The sequence below is a fragment of the Populus trichocarpa genome, chromosome 12 (assembly GCF_000002775.5).
Source record: "Populus trichocarpa isolate Nisqually-1 chromosome 12, P.trichocarpa_v4.1, whole genome shotgun sequence".
Lineage (NCBI taxonomy): Eukaryota > Viridiplantae > Streptophyta > Magnoliopsida > Malpighiales > Salicaceae > Populus > Populus trichocarpa.
In genome coordinates, this window is record NC_037296.2 from 6,976,645 (window position 1) to 6,995,815 (window position 19,171).

A 19,171-nucleotide genomic window follows, 5' to 3' on the forward strand; every position below is an offset into this window, starting at 1 on the left:
AAAAAATTGAATTTCACCAGAAAAACCTTTCTGTTTTTCCGTTGAGTGCGCTTTCTAGCCCTCAAATACTTTCAAAACAATGCATCATTTCTTGATATGGTGAATCTGTTATCTTTTTCTTTTTCTTCTTTACAAAGCTTACTATCTAAAATCTCTTACGAGACTTTCTATCGTAAGCATTGTAAAGAGGGGGGCAACTATCATAACTCATTTTTGGGTTATTCCCCAAATTCACCTTTTCTCTTCCCAAAAAAAAAATATTCAGAGTAAAACAAAATTCAAAAAATAATAACAGTGAGAAGAGGATGTCGGAGTGCCCAAAACAATGGCTAGAAATTGGTTGAGGAGGTTCAAAAATACAAAGATTGAAATTTGACAGTATATTCTTTACTGTTGAAGAGCCCTGTTAACAAAGAAAATTCAATTTGAAGAAGAATGGTCCAAAAACAAATATTTATAGACTCAATTAAATTTTATTGGAGGTTTGATTGAATTTATAGAGGGTTTGATTACAAGAAAAATTGATTTTTAAGTCAATTTGAGCTTTAATTGGAAGAAATTAAAGTTGAGGGGTCAAATTATAATTTTTAAGAGTTGAGTTGGTCAAATCATAGGTTTAATTGCATAAATATTGAAGTTTAATGGCCAATTAGGGACTTGATTAAATAAATGCAAAACCAATGACCAAACTGGAAAAAGGCGCTGAAATTTGGGATTTGAATTGAAGTTCGTCAGGGGTGAAATTGAATAAAATTAAAAGTTTTAGGCTAATCATGGGTGTAATTAGAGATAAATCACAAATTAAAGGATTAAAGCGTAATTGGCAGAAAAAATATTGTTCTTCTTCAACAAGGCTGGTTGAGTGGCCTCCTTCCCAAGGCATTCGTCGCCTCGTTTCTTCCTCAAATTAGATGAAACTTGCATGCAAACGATCCCCTGACACTTGACTACACGACAGTGTAAGAAGTTTGGGTTGATCGAGGCTGCAGAGGCAATGGCACTGCCCCAAAGTGGCCAACCCGACCAGCCATTTTCATGCACAAAACTGACAGTTCATCATTGCTACTTTGAACCAATGGTTGGGATTCTTTCGGGTAGAACCAAGGTTCGAGATTCGGTACCAGAAGAGACAAAGTGTCCCTCTTCCATCACCTATAAATAGATTTGATTTTCATGGTCTAGAGGTGGAGAAATTTTGGGTCCAAAATCGGCCAAAAAACCACCCTCCAACACCCAGTTTCTGCCATCCTCACTCTCTCTCTCTCTCTGTCGTTCCAACCGTCGTAACACGTTACCATTAGCCCGTCCGCCACCCTATCCACCAACAGCAACACCACCAAGAACAGCCACCAGCATCACCGTGAGCCACCAGCGCCACCAGGTCAGCTTCCTTCTTCTTCTCCAACCGTGTCCACCACTGTTCACGTAGCATGTGAACAGTGGAGAGTTCTCCACTGTTCACTAGGCCGGGCAACGCCGGTCGAGACCAAAATTGTTGGGGCGAGTCCGGCCTGGTCCAAAAATTTCCAAAAAAAATCCTTTCAAAAATTTTTGTGATTTTCCCGCATATTTTTTTATCAATTTTGCTTAATATTGGTTTGTATTTTTATACCGTAAAGATACAAATTCGGTATTAAAATACCCGACTTTCGTCAAAACATTGCAAAAAATTATAAAACAAAAAAAATATTTTGTTTTCATGCATACGGCCAAGTCTCTTAAAGATAAAAAAAAAAAATCATATCGTTTTTCTATACAAAAAACACAAAAAAAAATCAAAAATATGTTTTAGCATGCATTTTGGCTTTAATAACAAGTTTATTAGAGCCATGAGAACTAGGCCAATATTTCAAAAATTCTAAAAAAAAAAATTGTTTTCTTTTAATATCTGGGATTATGAATTTTACACGTAAAATGTATTCCCGATATTAAAAAGGTATTTCTTTTGTTAACATAGAACGATTAGTTTTTTTTACCTGATAAGATCAAGATCTCCTTACCGATGAGGCTTTTCTTAAACCCTAGACAAACCAACAATTAGAAATGACAACAATACTTTATTTTTTTATCAGACAATCAAACAACGCAGCTTACCTTAGGTAGGGCGTATTTGGGGTGCTAATATCTTCTCTTTACGCAACCAGTCCCCGTACACGATCTGTAAGACCAGTTAGGGTTCCTATTGACCAAAATACTAGGTGGCGACTCCCTTTCCCGCTTTCCACTGATAAAAAATAAGAATTCCTTGTTTACCCTATTTTCCCGATTACCTCAAACCTACCTGATGAAGTAGAATATCGTCGTGACGCCGCACACGTGCGAAAATTTTCATGTCCAAATTAGGCTCAAAAGCTTTCATTTTAAAAAGTTCCTTATTTTCCATGTTATTAACATATTCATTTCCCAATTAGGTTTCAAAATTTTATTTAATCAACGATTTATTAGCAAGTGAGGTAGTAGTTCAACTAACAATAATCAAGTGGTAATGAGTCAACTAGAAGGAGAAGACATTCATGGTTCGAATCCTACCACTTGCATTTCTCAACCCACATATAAATGTGCGATCGACAGGGAACCTCAAGTTGACGGACTCTCCCTTGTGGTTTAACTCTTAGGAGTGGTCACCCACCCTTGGATTGCGTCCAATAATGTGTTCATGATATAAAATAAAATGATTTATTAGATAGGCCAATTTAGATTCCTATTTAAGCACTTTTATATGATATATGTGTAAGGCTTTTTGACATTCATAATTTATCAAATAAGAATTCTCTCTTCATTTCAACCCTAATTTAAGGTTTGCAAAACCCCTGTTTATCTCTTATAACTGAGATTGTTTTCATGCCCAATTTAAGCACATAAATTGTTTTTCCAAAGTATTATTTGTATTTCTTATTGTTTGCATATTCATTTCCTAATTAGGATTGGAAATTTTATTTGATATGGGATTTATTAGCTAAGTTAGATTAGCTTCTTATTTTAACACTTTTATATGCTATATGCATAAGGGATTTTAACATTCATAATTTATCAAATAAGAATTATATCTCAATGGTTTAATAATAATTTAAGGGTGGTTTGCGTAACCCTGAATTATGTCTTACAACATTAGTTTTAATGCCTAGAATAGGCTCAAACGTTGTTTGTTCACAATATTATTTATTTTGGTTGTTATTTTATGGATTCATTTCTTAATTAGGTTTGAGGATTTTAATTAATCTAAGAATTATTAGCTAGGTCAATTTAGCTTCCTATTTTTAAACACTTTTGTATGCTATTTGTGTAAATCTTACTGACATTCATAATTTATCATATAAGAATTCTTTCTCTATAGATTAGAAATAATTTTAAGGTTTGTGAAATCCTAATTTCTCTCTTACCACTATGATCGTTTCCATGCTCAAATTAGGGTTGAAAGTTTTTGTTTCACACTATTCTTTATTTTCCTTGATATTGACAGATTCATTTCCTAATTAGGTTTCAAATTTTTATTTAATCAAAGATTTATTAGATAGGCTGATTTAGATTTCTATTTAAACACTTTTATATGTTATATGTGTAAGGCTTTTTAACACATAATTTATCAAATAAGAATTCTCTCTCCATTTTAGATGTAATTTAGGGTTTGCAAAACCCTTTGTTTCTCTCTTACAATTGAGATCGCTTTCATGCCCAATTTAGACACATAATTAATTATTTTTGAATTATTCTTTGTATTCCTTGTTGTTTACGAATTCATTTTCTAATTAGGTTTGGGAATTTTATTTATTGTGGAATTTATTAGCTGTCATTTTGCTTTCTATTTGAACACTTTTTATATGCTATATGAATACAACTTTTTAACATTCATAACTTATCAAATAAGAATTACATCTCTACAATTTAGCTATAATTTTAGGGTTTGCAAAACCTAGTTTCTCTCTTAAGGCTTAAACGTTGTTTGTTCACCGTATTTTTTATTTTGCTTATTATTTATTGATTCATTTTCTAATTAGGTTTGAGGATTTTATTTAACCGGGAATTATTAGCTAGGTTAGTTTAGCTTCCTGTTTAAACACTTTTGTATGCTATTTGCGTAAGTTGAAATTCATAATTTATCAAATAAGAATTCTCTCTATATATAGTTTGGCAATAATTTTAGAGTTTGTGAAACCCTAGTTTCTTTCTTACAACTTTGATTGTTTCCATGTCCAAATTAGGCTTGGAAGTTTTTGTTTCACAATATTCTTTATCTTCCTCGTTATTAACAGATTCATTTTCTAAATAGATTTCATAATTTTATTTAATCAAGGATTTATTAGAAAGATCAATTTAGATTTCTATTTAAAATCTTTTATGTGCTATATGTGTATGGCTTTTTGACATTCATAATTTATTAAATAAAAATTCTCTTTCTATAGTTTAGCATTATTTGGGCTATGAAAGTAAAAAAAGCTTACACATATATAGCACATAAAAGAGTTTAAATAGAAATCTAAACTAATCTTTCAAATAAATCCAAACTAGTTTTGCTTGCAACTATGATCGTTTACATGCCCAAATTAAACTTAGAAGTTTTTTTCATAATATTTATTGTTTTCCTTGTTATTAACGAATTCATTTTCTAATTAGATTTCATGATTTTATTTAAGTAAAAATTTATTAAAAAGATCAATTTAAATTTTTTATATGTCATGTGCACAAGGCTTTTTGACTTTTATAATTTATCAAATAAGAATTTTCTCTCCATTTCAATTGTAATTTTAGAATTTGCAAGAACTTGTTTTTCTCTTACAACCGAGATCATTTTATGTCCAAATTTTACATATAAATTGTTTTTTTTAAGTATTAATTGTATTCCTTGTTGTTTAAAGATTCATTTTCTAATTAAAATTAAGAGTTCTATTTAATCTGAGATTTATTAGCTAGGTTAATTTAGCTTTCTATTTTAACACTTTTGTATGTTTTATACATAAAGCTTTTTGACATTCATAATTAAAACCCTAGTTTCTCTCTTACAACTGAAAGTTTTGATTTCCAAATTAGGCTCAAACATTGTTTGTTTCCAATATCCTCTTGCTTATTATTTATGGATTCAAGTCAAGGAATTATTTAGCTAGGTTAGCTATGCTTCAGAGTTTTTTTTTTTTTTTTTTCATTTTACTTGTTATTTATTGATTCATTTACTAATTAGGTTTGAAAGTTTTATTTAATTAAGGAATTATTAGCTAAGTCAGTTTAGCTTCCTATTTAAACACTTTTGGATGCTATTTTGGGGTCTAAAGGTATATTTTCACGTGCCAATGCACCCCAACCTCTTTTCTAAAGAGTTCCGTGGAGTTTTGTTAAAAACTACGAACTTTTTCAAGTAAAAGAGCTTCAAGTTCCCACAAACTTCTCGTGTCCAAGTTCGTTAAAAATAATAATGACAAAAATTTCTCATATCTACGGCCATGCGAGATCCATATATCCAATCTAACTCCAGTGCAATTGAGTAAATTTGATGTACAATATTTATGGAGAAGTTAAATAGTCGAACCATTGCATGATATTGTAAAACTAGAACACCAGAAAAAGCCTTGGAACATAATTATACAAGATGCTTATCCGTTTCAAGACATTTCTGATAAATAGACATGCAATCGTTCAAAAGAACGTATCATTTGACAGGAACAAACTATAGAACCTTAGCTAACACATTACACAAATCTGTTAGTTAATTGAACTGAATCAAAAGGGGGAAGGGAAACAAGAATGTAAAAAAAGGGCCTAATTAAAACATCGATCTAGGTAGACATCATGACATGATCACTTGACTGTAGTGCTTGAGTAGCAAAGAATCTTACATCAACATCTGGGTCCTCACTTAGCTCAACCAAACATGGACGAATTGTCTTCTCCACAACCTGCATTGTTAGAGAACATTGTTAATACCTTCTGATACGGCAAGCAGAGTAAAAATAAAAGAGTTGAACAGGGAGCCTGACTCGAATAATAGAATGATTTTTCTTCACCTTACCTTGAACATACTAATCTGGTTTAAGGTAAATTATGTATGTATTTTATTAGAGAATTTAGTACTTCCATAAATATCACGAAGTGAAATGTAATAATTAAATCTTTTGAAATGAAGAGCAATAATGTTTTCAGAAACAAAGTAGAAATGTCAACTATTGTACTTACAGACTGATCAACTATAGGAATAAGTGATTGCAACACCTTAGCCACATTAAATTTGATGTTGGGTACCCTGTGACATGCAACTCTCTGCTCAATCCAAGTTAAAACAAACAAATCAAACAAATTAAGCTTATGCAAGCAACTAATTCACCTGTCTTTTGATGCATTGATGACAATAGGAAGAAGCTGGGAACAGGTAATTTCCGACCCCATTACAGGAGAGAGTAGAGAAACTGCATGTAAAATGGTCATCCGATACAGATAGTGTGGGTTGTTAATCAGGTCCAAAACCTGTCAGCCAAAGTCAAAACAGTAGGTCAACTGACTTGGGAGAGTTCGGGTGGGGGGGGGGATAGAAGTCCCAATCTATATATGCTGGCCAATGTGCTTTTCTTGTTCTTTCCCTATGCTGTTTCCACTACCAAAAAGTCCAAAGGATTAGCCTCATATTTCTCCATAGATACACTTTGCTCATATCATGTAACATTTTTACTCAAGAAAGAGAAATGAAGGCATGGTGATAAATAGTGTGACAACTGGCAAACCTGAGGAACTATGTGCTGCATTGCCCAATCTGGGCCAAATTCTTCAGCAAGGCGCTTCACATTGTTAGCAGCTGCATCACGAATTGAGTAAACCTATAAAGATAGCTAGTATAGTTAGTTAAAAGCATATTGCAAAAATAAATAAGAACACTATGCTTGAAAATTATAAAGAAAAGCCATAAATCAAATGATAAGATACCTTCTTCCACTAAACAGACCACGCATTATGCATATGATTAAATAGAGGGAGTGAGGAAAATGGGCTAAAAAAAGATAGAAGTAGAAGGAATCACATTCTTGATCATATTTCATTTTGAGATAAACTTCAAGGGTTTGATGATTTTGTAATCTCAGCATCAAATACTTAAACGAGGTAACCAAGCATCTGGGAACCATTTGCTGATAATGAAAAGTGAGGTGGTCTCCAGCATTACTTCACATATAAGCAAAGACCAGGATAGGCCTCAGTACAAAATCACAGAGCTCGACAAACCTTATCTTTCAACCATTGCATGCACAGAGCACCAAGCTTATCATCGAAAAACCCTACTCCCAACTGACTTGCCAGCAATGGTATGTATTCTATAATTGCAAGCCGAACTCTCCAATGTCTATCCTCTGCAAGCTCCACAATTGCTGGCAATAGAGATTGGGAAAGCAAATCAATTCCAATCACCTGCAAAGGAATTCAAACAATAAAAAAATCAGGGTAAAGTAACTTAAAAAGGAGAAAAAAAAATGCAGGTATGAATTGCAGGTCTACGTGAGGTTTACGAATAGATCACAAATTGTTGGCCCCAATTAACCCTCAAAATGTCATTTACGAATCTCTGTCAAATCAGAATTGATAAGAATAGACTTTAAAGCTGCTTTCTTAATCCACATATTTGGGACACAATTTTGGTTTCGAGTTCAGTTATGCTAATTAGTGTTACCAGATTAGGCAATATTTTATATATAGCAATAGTTTATATTTACAGGATCTTTGTGGTTGGTAGAGCAATGTTAGGGATTTTGAATGATTTGATAGAAAAAATCATGCATGTAATTATAATAATTAGGCTGTAAATAGGGAGAATTCTAACTATTTAAAGAGAGGCAAACCTCCATTGAGAGGCATTCAAACCAAAACCAATTTCAGTCTTCTTAACATGGTATCAGAGCACCTAGCTTAAATTTCTAGAGTTGTGAGAAATTCTCATCTTGGTTTGTGGGCTGATTCAGTTCATTTTTTTAGTTCGGGATATTCTTTGGCTTGGGCTGAATTGTATCAGCATCTTGTCTTGTGGCACTAGTGTTTTCATTAATCTTGTCTTTTTTTTTTTAGGCTATTGTGTTTTCTTAGTCATGTCGGAAGAGAGAACTTCCATTGTTCACATGAATGGCAAGAATAAATCTTCTTGGGAATTTCAGTTTTGGATGTTTGTTTAAGGAAAAGAATTATTAAGGACTGTCGCATACGACCTTAGAATCGATCTACCCATGCCTTGTATACTGCTAACCAATCCAACCTTGTGACCACGCCTCTAAATCAACCAGCTATCCCGAGGTCTTATTCTACTCTTACACCAGAGCATGTCCAACAGATGATAGTTTCTGCTCTCTCTGCTCTTGGACTTCAAGGTAAGACAAAGCTACTCCCCTCTCCTTGGTTAATTGACTCTGCGGCTTCCAATCACATGACTGGCAATTCCAAAGCACTACAGGATGTTCGCAAGTATGATGGTGAGCAAAATATTCAAATAGCTGATGGTCGTACTATTCCTATTACTGCCATTAGCAATCTAGGGTCTGCTTTTACCAATGTTTTTGTGTCTCCTGACTTATCTTCCAATTTAATCTTTGTTGGCCAATTGGTAGAAAATGATTATTCCCTTCATTTTGACCATCGTTGTTGTCGTGTGCAGGATCAGGTATCGGGACAGGTAGTAGCAATGGGGCCTAAAGTGGAACGTCTTTTTCCTCTTCAGTCTTTTTCTATACCTTTTTCAGTATCTTTGGGTTGTTCTTCTATTGCCAATACTAGTCATCTTTGGCATAAGAAATTAGGACATCCTAATTCTATTATTTTGAAGCATCTTGTTAAAAGTGGTTATTTGAATAATATACATGAGTTTTCCTCCCATTTGTCTTTTGATTGTGCTTCTTGTAAACTTGATAAAAGCAAATCCTTATCATTTCCTATGCAGGGAAGTCAGGCTTCTGCCTATTTTGAAATTATTCATACTTTGATGTTTGGGGTGTAAGTCCTGTTCTTTCTCATGCATGGTATAGATACTTTCTAACATTTATTGATGACTATAGTCGATTCACCTGGGTCTATTTCCTTCATTCTAAAGCTGATGTGTTTTCTATTTTCCAAACATTTGTTGCTCTTGTAGAGACACAATTTTCTACCAAAAATTTTTTAAGATCTTACGTTCCGATTCTGGAGGAGAATACATGTCTCGTGACTTTCAATCCTTCCTACAACAAAAGGGTATTATCTCTCAACGTTCGTGTCCTTACACTCCTCAATAGAATGGAATCATCGAGCGTAAGAATCGACATCTTTTTAGAGGTTGTTCATATCTTATTGCTTGAATCTTTTGTACCTCCTTGATTTTGGGTAGAAGCTTTATCTACAGATGTCGATTTGATTAATCGTCTGCCTTCTCAAAACTTGAATCTTGATTCTCCATATTTTCGTTTGTTTGGAGTCCCTCCTGACTATAATTCTCTTCATGTTTTTTGTTGTATTTGTTTTGTTCACTTACATCCCATCGAACTTCACAAGCTTGCTGCTCAGGCTGTTCAATGTGCTTTTCTTGGCTATAGTAATTCCCATAAAGGATTTGTATGTTATGATGCGGATAATAACAAGATTCGCATTTCACGAAATATGGTTTTCTTTGAAAATTAGTATTTCTTTCCGTCTCGTGTAGATTATGTTTCTTCTTCTGCTTTGCTTCCTTCTTTTGATGATGTGTCTACTACTGTTGATCGTTTTAAGCCAGGAATTGTTTATCAACGACGTCGCCCACTGCCTCTTTCTACTCCTAAACCAACATCTGATCCTGTTTTACAAGAGCCTCGGCGGTCAACTTGGGTTTCACAACCTCCAGATAGGTATGGCTTCTCACATTCTGCTCTTCAGACCACTATTGATACTATTTATGTGCCTAAATCTTATTCTGAGGCCTTTACTGAAGAGTGTTGGCGACAAGCTATGCAAGACGAACTTCGGGCTCTTCAGGATAATCATACTTGGGACATCATTCCTTGTCCCTTTGGGGTAAAACCTATTGGATGCAAATGGGTATACACCATTAAGATGGGTGCCGATGGATCTCTTGACCAATATAAAGCTCGTCTGGTGGCACTAGGAAATCGACAACAATATGGCCTAGATTATGAGGAAACATTTGCTCCTGTGGCCCAGATGACTACTGTTCGTATTGTTATGGCCATTGCTGTCTCGAAAGGATGGTCGCTTCATCAGATGTATGTGAAGAATGCTTTTCTACATGGTGATCTGGAAGAAGAGATTTACATGACTCCTCCTCCTGGCTTGTTTTCTTCCTCTTCTACTGAGGCTTGTCACTTAAAGCGATCTCTATATGGTTTGAAGCAAGCACCGCGGGCATGGTTTGAGAAATTCCGTACTACTCTTTTGGATTTCACCTTCACACATAGCCAATATGACTACTCTCTCTTCTTTCGCAAGACTGATATTGGGATCGTTATACTTCTTGTGTATGTCGATGATATTGTGATTACAGGATCTAATTCCCAATTAATTGAGCAGCTTCAGCAGCGACTCAAATCTTCCTTTCATATGAAAGATCTTGGTCCACTACAGTATTTTCTTAGTCTTGAGGCCCAGCATTGTCCGATTGGCATACTTTTGCATCAACATAAGTATACCCAGGAGCTTCTTTCCTTGGTCTTTCGGACGCTAACTCAGTTCTTACACCTATGGAGGTCAACTTGAAGCTACATCATGAGAATGGTGATCTCTTGCCTGATCCCTCCATGTATCGACAGCTGGTAGGAAGTTTGAATTATTTGACCATTACCCAACCTGATATCTCATTTGTTGTACAGCAGGTCAGTCAGTTTTTGCAGACTCCTTGCCAAACCCACTTAGCCGTTGTCCGTCGTCTCCTTCAATATCTTAAAGGGACGCCTGGTCGTAGTTTGTTCTTTTCTTCAGGGAATTTTTTACAATTGGAGGCTTATAGTGATGCTGATTGGGCTGGTTGTCCAAATACTCGTCGTTCTGTTTCGGGTTGGTGCATGTTTCTTGGCAGTACTCTTATTTCTTAGAAGAGTAAAAAGCAAGCACGTGTCTCAAAGTCATCTACCGAGTCTGAATATAGAGCCATGTCATCTACCTGTTCTGAAATTACATGGCTTCGAGGGCTATTATGTGAACTTGGTGTTCCACAGCTTGCTCTCACTCCTCTTTATGTTGATAACACCAGTGTTATTCAAATTGTTGCCAATCCAGTTTTTCATGAGAGCACCAAGCATATTGAGGTGGATTGTCATTCCATTCGTGAATCACTTGTTTGTCAGGAAATTACTCCTCACATTTTCACCAAACATCAAAATGCTAACATCTTTACCAAGGCTCTCTCTCGTCACCGCCATAAATTCATGATTGACAAATTGATGCTTCTTGATCGACCAGCATCAATTTGAGGGTGGATGTTACTAGATTAGGCAATATTTTATATATAGCAATAGTTTATATTTACAGGATCTTTGTGGTTGGTAGAGCAATGTTAGGGATTTATGTGGTTGGTGGAGCAATGTTAGGGATTTTGAATGATTTGATAGAGAAAATCGTGCATGTAATTATAATAATTAGGTTGTAAATAGGGAGAATTCTAACTATTTAAAGAGAGGCAAACCTCCATTGAGAGGCATTCAAACCAAAACCAATTTCAGTCTTCTTAACAATTAGCAGGTTCTCAAAAAATATATCCAAATGCTCAATATATCCAAATGCTCTGCAGTAGACATTTTTAATGATTTGCCCACAGTGTCCATAAATGAACAAATCATCAATCTAATAATAAGAAAGCAACTGCATTCATTTTGTCATAGGGGACATGATGCTATTCAGGTTCAATCTTGGATTCCTTATAGTAAGCATTCAGTTATGTATTTGAGATTGGTTGTTGATATAGTTCAGTATATGGTTCAGCCTTGGGTTTTTCATGATGGGTCTTTACCTAGGGATGCATTCGGTCAGATTGTGGTTCTTATGGGATGGGTTTAGCCCAATTCTTTTGGTGGGTAATTCGACCAAATCAAGACAGGCTATGCATGGGATGTTTTTGGGCTGCAAAGGAAGTTTATTTAGAGTGTATTTTGGGTCTGGTTTGGTCCCTATTAATGAAAATGGGTTTGGGCCACATGGGGTCCAAAGTTGGCTTAGGTTAATTAAGATGTTGGCATCAAATCAGATTTGTTTGGGTTGATTTCCTAATTCTACAAGACCATAAATCAGAAAAATATTCTCCTAAAATTCAAAGAAATTTCGTTCAATATTTTCCCTATTATTTAGGAGAATATTTATCAACAAAGGAGAAAGTTTCCTAATCAACAAAGGATGCTATGGAGGCTGTCAGATCTGATTTCCCAAGTTATGAAGGATTAATTAATGATTCACCTAGTCTATAAAGGAAACTAAATTTGCAGGTATATAAGAGGGAGATTTTCTTCATTAATTGTTCATGTAAAACAAGAAAACCAAGCACAACAAAGCAAGAAGACTTCATAATTAATTCCACATTTAGATCAAATCTGATTCTAGCATATTTAGAATATTAATTTTGGATTTTTATTATTTTGATTATTTTCTTCTTAGTCTTTGGTTTATTATTACTTATTTGGGTCAATTTTGTAAATGGACTCAAATCAGCCCCCCACATGAGGATCCAATAGGGTTATTTGAAGCATTATATAAGTGTTTTGTATGCTGAAAAGCAAGGGGCCATGGATTTATGAAATAAACTTTTGTTTTGCTTGATGCAACACGTTATCTTTGCTGGGACAAAGATCAAATCTGACTTATCAAGGTATAACTGACCTTGTGGCATCATTCGATTCAATTCCAATAGTGGTGCCTTGAAACAGGTTTCCATTGCATCACACTTCTCAAACCTGATTTTCAGTTTTCTTGGGGAAGTATCATCTTCGTTGGAGGTTACTTGACCACACAATCAAGAGGTTCGCATCAGGACATTTAGGCGATCAATAAGAATATGGGAATCACCACCTAGTTTTGAAGGAAACTACATCTATAAACTAGTCTATGAGATTCTAAGAGTAAGGGAACTAATTATGCTAACTAGGAAGATAAACATCACCCAAAGGCATCCTACAAGGTGGTTGCTATAGGTTTCTTGCACGGGGAATCAATCATTCATCTATATTATTTGCCTCATTTGATTAAATTATCTAGCAATGTGCTATTTATTATTTGAGCCTGGATGTGTGGATGCTCCTCCATAGTTGTATGTTTTGCACACATTATATAGTCCTAATGAAAACTCTCTTAAAAGGCCCCCACATTGTCCAAGTTACCCTGCATTACCAGTGGGGTAACTCAACCCTAATTATGTGTCATTTAATGCTTCAAAGAAGTACTAATCATAAACGAAACTATTTCAGTTAGATTTGTCCTCATAATAATCTCCTAATTCTAGGTTCAATATGGTAAAAGTTTAGAAGCATTTTGTAGTTCATTTTTACAAATGAGTGGTAATAAAATCACACTGCTAATTCTCATTATGTGATGCAGTAAATTGTTTCAAGATCTCTCACAGAACAATAGCATGCATGAAGAACTTTCTAAGCAAATGAAGTTATGGAATTGAATAGCATGCATGAAGAACTTTCTAAGCAAATGAAGTTATGGAATTGAATAGCATGCATGAAGAACTTTCTAAGCAAATGAAGTTATGGAATCAATTTTAACAGCTTCCACAAACCTGATTGACTTGATCAAGTTTGCTGATAATATTCAATCTAACATCAGGAAATTCATCTTTCAAGAGAGAGAGGAAAATTGGAAGCAGCTGCTCAATTGTTGCATCCTAGCACCATCAGCAGAAAATGTGTTAAGTACAGTGAAAGATACAAGCATGCTTCTTTGAGGAATAAATACCATAGATTGCAATAATAGTGAAAAAACTTCTGAAAGCCAATGGCAAAGCAGCAAAAACTCAAGGATCAATGTCCTCCAGGATAAATAGAAAACCAAGAATACAAATAACAAAGAAATCTACAAGCTAAAAAGGCTACTATAATAATGACATAATCAATGTTCTTGCATTATCCACTTGCAAAAAGCCATGCTAGCTCATGCTCTAGTTCAAATTTTAACTAGATCAGCAGATAAGGTGGTAAGAAAAAAACAACTCATGTACGTTAGCAAAATCATCAGTAAGGTGGTAAGAACACAAATAAAAATGACATAACCAATGGTACTATAAGAATGACAGAAATCTACAAGCTAAAAAGCTACTATAATAATGATACAATCAATGCTCTTGCATTATCCACTTGCAAAAAGCCATACTAGCAGCTCATACTCCAGTTCAAATTTTAACTAGATCGACAGATAAGGTGATAAGGAAGAAACAACTCATGTATGTTAGCAAAATCATCAGCAAGAAAACATGAAATTCCATTTGACAGAATACTAAAATTAAGCAGTTTCCAGAAAAAGATCTTCACATTTTATCTGCAACTGTTTCTGATAAACATCACATAAGTTTATGCTGCACCAAACTCTACTTCAATAGAAACGTATGAACAAATAAATGAACTCCACTTTCCTTCTTGCTGCTTATGTAATAATGAACGACATGATACTTACCTTCCCCAAAACAGGAGCCATTCCCATTATAACGGAAGCCAAAGCAGAACGAACATGTTGGGATGAATCTGTGGATAAATCCTACAGAAGACAGAGAACAAATTATAGCTACCAAAAGCAAGTGCTATTTAAACTGTAAAAATACCAGAAGAAAGCTATATGATTAAAAAAATAATTTTGCAAGAATAAAATTGAATTATTTCGCGTGTGTATACTTTTACACAAGGAAGAATATGCTGAATTGCAACTTCTGGATTCAAAATCCTGCAAAACTTAGTTACTTTTCCTGCTGCAGCTATACGTACTTCAGCTTCATTATCACGAAGTAGCCGAACATATGCAGGAACCAGGTCAGACCTGAAATATCAAAGTCAAATATATGAACTTAAATCCAAGGAACAGGTCCATTAACTATTAAAGGATCTATATATATATAAAAAAAATCAATAATTAACCAAGTAATAAGCATTTAAGAGCATTTTCCTACATTATTGAATCATAACAACTTAACCTTTGACGTTGATTTTGGATGAAGGAGAAAAAAGAAGCAACTAGATTGCAGGACATGCAATCCATTTCAAACAAGTAACAGCTAATCCAAGGTTTTAAAGTGATTGCCTGGTAGGCTCAGGACCAACAGCTTCACAGAGCTCATACAATTGATTAATCCAGGACCAACAGCTTCACAGAGCTCATACAATTGATTAATCCATTTCAAACAAGTAACGGCTAATCCAAGGTTTTAAAGTGATTACCTGGTAGGCTCAGGACCAACAGCTTCACAGAGCTCATACAATTGATTTGCAACCATGTAGCGAACACGCCAAGACTTATCCTGCTTGGGAAAATATTTGGATCATGCATAATGGTCAAAACAAAAACCATGAACCAAGTTTTCCATTTAGTCATGAGATGACAATATAAAACAGAAGATACATTTTTGTCCACGCATTGTTAAAAGCTTGGATCATGGATAACCACAATACAAAGAAACTAACAATTAGAAAAGCTGAACTACGTTATACCTGTGAGAAATTAACTATGACTGGAAGGATATGCGCCACACAATCTTGGGGTTCCAGCAATTTTCCAAGAGCTGCACAACCCTCAACAGCCAATAATCGAACAGAATCTTGATCTGAAACAAAGACAAATGGAGACATGGTTATATTTGCACTCCATGACAAAGAAAGAGAATACTGATGCCAATTATGAAATTGGATAAACATAAAAGGTTTCATTTCTATTCAGAAGAAAAGAGTACAGGTCAGAACCTGTTTATGATTTTTAATCGATTAAAGTTTCCTAGGTTTTGCTGTATTTTTAAAAAGATGAAGAGAGAAAGGACTCAGAGAAGTACAAAAATTACAAAGAATAACAATAATCAATGACATGGCCTATCGGATAGGTTAACCAAGATTTTATGGATTTTCAATCTAACAAAAACACAATTGGGAGGCACTTTATCCTAGACCATTTAGAAAAGGCAAATGTTCATAAATATATAGAAGACAGAATGTAGAAAACAAAATTGATAAAGATAAAAGCTGGAATTCAATTTCGTTATTGCACTTTAATGTTCTACAAAACATACATCAAGAGGCACAGAATGGAATCAAAAGCAAAAGAATTCATTTCCTGGAATAGTTTTATTCCAATACCTGAAATGCATTCCTTAGTTTTAAAGGCTTAAATGCATATTCCCTAGTCAGAATCAAAATCAGCCAACACAATAATGAAAGCAAAATCAACTAGTTAACACAAACATAGAACTTGATTAGAGTAAAAAATGGAAGTATGTTCATACCATCCTGAGTCAAATCCTCAAATATAGACATGATATCAGTCTTCAAATGAACAGGCTCAACAGTAGCAGCAAACTTTCCTAGATTAGTGGCAGCAGATCTACGAACCATGGGCATATCATCTTGACAAAGCTGACTGTATAGGGCTCGTAATTCAGTCTTTAAAGTCTCTGGAGCACTGGGATAAGCAATATGAAACAAACCACAGGACGAAACCCGTGCAGTAAACCATTCACCCGCTGCCAATCTCTGAACAGCAAAGATCACATCCCGTCAATACGTATCAGTAAAAAAACAAACAAAATTATCAGCAAAATCCAAACCTTGACGAGCGGAATAAAATGGTCGACTAAGTCTTGCTCTATCATCTGTGTTCCGATTCTACACAAAGACTCGACTGATTTATCTCTAACACAAGTTTCCTCGACGGTGCAGAGCGTCTCGAGAGGCGGAAGCAGCACATTGGCATACTCAACACCGCCAACATAGGGAATAAAAACTCCTAATTCATCAGCCATAGCGAGAAGCACTTCGTCGTCGTCGTCGTTATTCTCGCTTAGGAAAGGAATTAATTCCTTGCGAGTTCGCTCCTCGCCGAGGGCACGAGCGATGGTAGAAAGGCGACGAATTGAGTTCAATCGGAGCTGAATGTCCTCGTTTTTTAACTCGTCGATTAGAACGGCGATCGGGTATAGAGGCTCGTCGATCGTCGCCATCTTGCTAGAGATCTTGTTGCAATTGCAAAATTCTAAAATTACAATTAGAGTTAGTTATTAATGAATAATAATTAATGAAATATCTGAATCTAATTAAAGAAAAGAAAAGAATATAAAGGTTTTGGTGTTGGTACCGTTAGAAATGGAGAGACGAAGGTGTCTTCTTCGATGGGATGGGATGGGATGGTGGATCTGTTAAATGGATAGACTTAATTTTTTTGTTAGTGTTTATGCTTATGGAGAGAGAGATACAAAGCAATTCGTTTGAGGTAGTTTTTTTAGTAGTGTTAGTTTCTTTCTTTTTTTCCAAGCAGTAATTACTACTGTTTGTTTATTTAAATTTTATCTAGCTATTTGATTTTTATTGCATATTTTTTTCTAACAAAAAAATTAAATATATAGATTTTTTTATGTGTTTTTTTATAAAAAAAATTTGAGTATAAATTACAAAATTTTATACATATTTTTAATTAAATAAATTAAAAAATATTTATTTTAATAAATGAAGAAAATCATTAACAATAACTAAAGACAAAATTAAAAAAATCAAAAAAAAAAAAATATATATATATATATGATATTTTACCTTGTAACACGAGTTATTTATCTAGTTTGTTTAATAACTTTGTTTATCAAAATAAATTTTTGATTAAATAGAAATATACAAACACATGAAATTGTTTAAATAAAACTAAATGAAAAAAAAATATTATACAAGGTAACACTTGTTAGAGATATTATCAAAAAAAATATATGTTTTATTTTTAAAAATATAATTCATTTATATAAAACTTAAAAAAAAATATAAATGAATTATAATAATCTCTTCAAAAATCAAATATATACAAAATAATTAAAAAAACAAATGTTATTTAAAAAAACTAAACAAAATAAAAAATCAAAGAGGATTAATTTAAATATAAATTAAAAAATTATATTAAAAAAAATACATGTTAAAAAAGGTTCAGCGCATATAGCCCATTTGGAAAGGACATACACGCGGGCTTGCAAGGGTAGGCTCGCATGCATGGGCCCTTATTTTTTAACTATTAATATGTTGTCCAACCTAATTTATTTTTTTTAAAAAAAAAGTTTAACAGCACGTCGTTTGACTTTCCCTAGATTTCGGCCACTGTGGTGTCTAAAAAATCGAGGTTGATTTACTTAGAAACTCGTTTTTCAACCTATTTTTGACCCAAAACATCTAAAAAAACATTTTAAACACATTGATAAACTCATCAATGACCTTAAAAACCTAAAAAGCCATATAAAAATCAAATCAAGCTTTATATGTGTTTTTAGGCAATTCAAAGGTGAGAAAAATCCCTAAGTGAAACTTCCCTTATCATATAAAACTTGTTGATACCAGATCGACCATTTTGATGGCATGAATCGATGTCAATATTGATTTTATCTCTCTCCTCTCTTAAACTAAGGATTTAAAAATAAGAAAAATAAAGTTTTAGATTAAAATTGACTTTGTTTTGAGATTTTGAAAATTGAAGGGACACGATATTTATAATTTGAAAAGTATAATGACTACAATGAACATTTCATCCAAAGCTTGAAAAGTCTTCTATTTCCTCCGTTTTTTCCTAACAAATTAACCTAAATTAGCCTACAATTTGGTTTTATAAGGGCAAAATAAATAAATAAAAGGATAAAAAAACACTACGAATAGTGAGTCCATAGTGTTTTGTGAGGAGATTCATAATTCAATTTGCATAGTGAAATCCCTCACACCTTTTTATATTTTTGTTATTGGTTGCACTACATTGTGGGTCGGAATAAATTTTTTAAAATGTAAAAAAATTATCCAAGCATTGATAATATTTTTTTGCAAAAATCTTTTTTAACTATGTGGAGGTTGACTCAATATAACCTTGTCAGCTTGGCGGGTCTAAAGACAACCTAAACGACCAGTAAAAACATAGTTTGACTCAATAAAAATATTTTAAAACAATATTTTTTTAAAATATTGAGACAATAATAAATTTGACCGACCTAGGTCAACCCAAGTCAACTTGCCAAATCCATAACTATGGTCATGAGATCATGATAACCCCACAT

General features: G+C 33.9%; 1 protein-coding gene across 3 annotated transcripts; it reads right to left on the reverse strand.

Annotated features, from left to right (window-relative positions):
- Positions 1-5,554: 5,554 nt before the first annotated feature.
- LOC18103722 (serine/threonine-protein phosphatase 2A 65 kDa regulatory subunit A beta isoform) lies at positions 5,555-17,392 on the reverse strand. Of its 3 annotated transcripts, none has more exons than XM_024582688.2 (13): positions 17,236-17,392; positions 16,709-17,133; positions 16,388-16,634; positions 15,606-15,718; positions 15,336-15,415; positions 14,796-14,937; positions 14,581-14,661; positions 13,691-13,795; positions 7,198-7,380; positions 6,705-6,797; positions 6,311-6,450; positions 6,163-6,229; positions 5,555-5,885 (listed from the first exon to the last, which is right to left on the reverse strand). In XM_024582688.2, the coding sequence occupies exons 2-13, from the start codon at positions 17,099-17,101 to the stop codon at positions 5,766-5,768; spliced, it is 1,764 nt and encodes a 587-aa protein (XP_024438456.1). In that variant the 5' UTR covers positions 17,102-17,133; positions 17,236-17,392; the 3' UTR covers positions 5,555-5,765. The 3 variants fall into 3 exon arrangements, with proteins under 3 accessions (XP_024438456.1, XP_024438457.1, XP_006376763.3); XM_024582689.2 differs by lacking the exon at positions 5,555-5,885 and adding an exon at positions 5,994-6,023 and having other exon boundaries at positions 6,091-6,229; XM_006376701.3 differs by lacking the exons at positions 5,555-5,885; positions 6,163-6,229 and having other exon boundaries at positions 6,429-6,577.
- Positions 17,393-19,171: the final 1,779 nt, after the last annotated feature.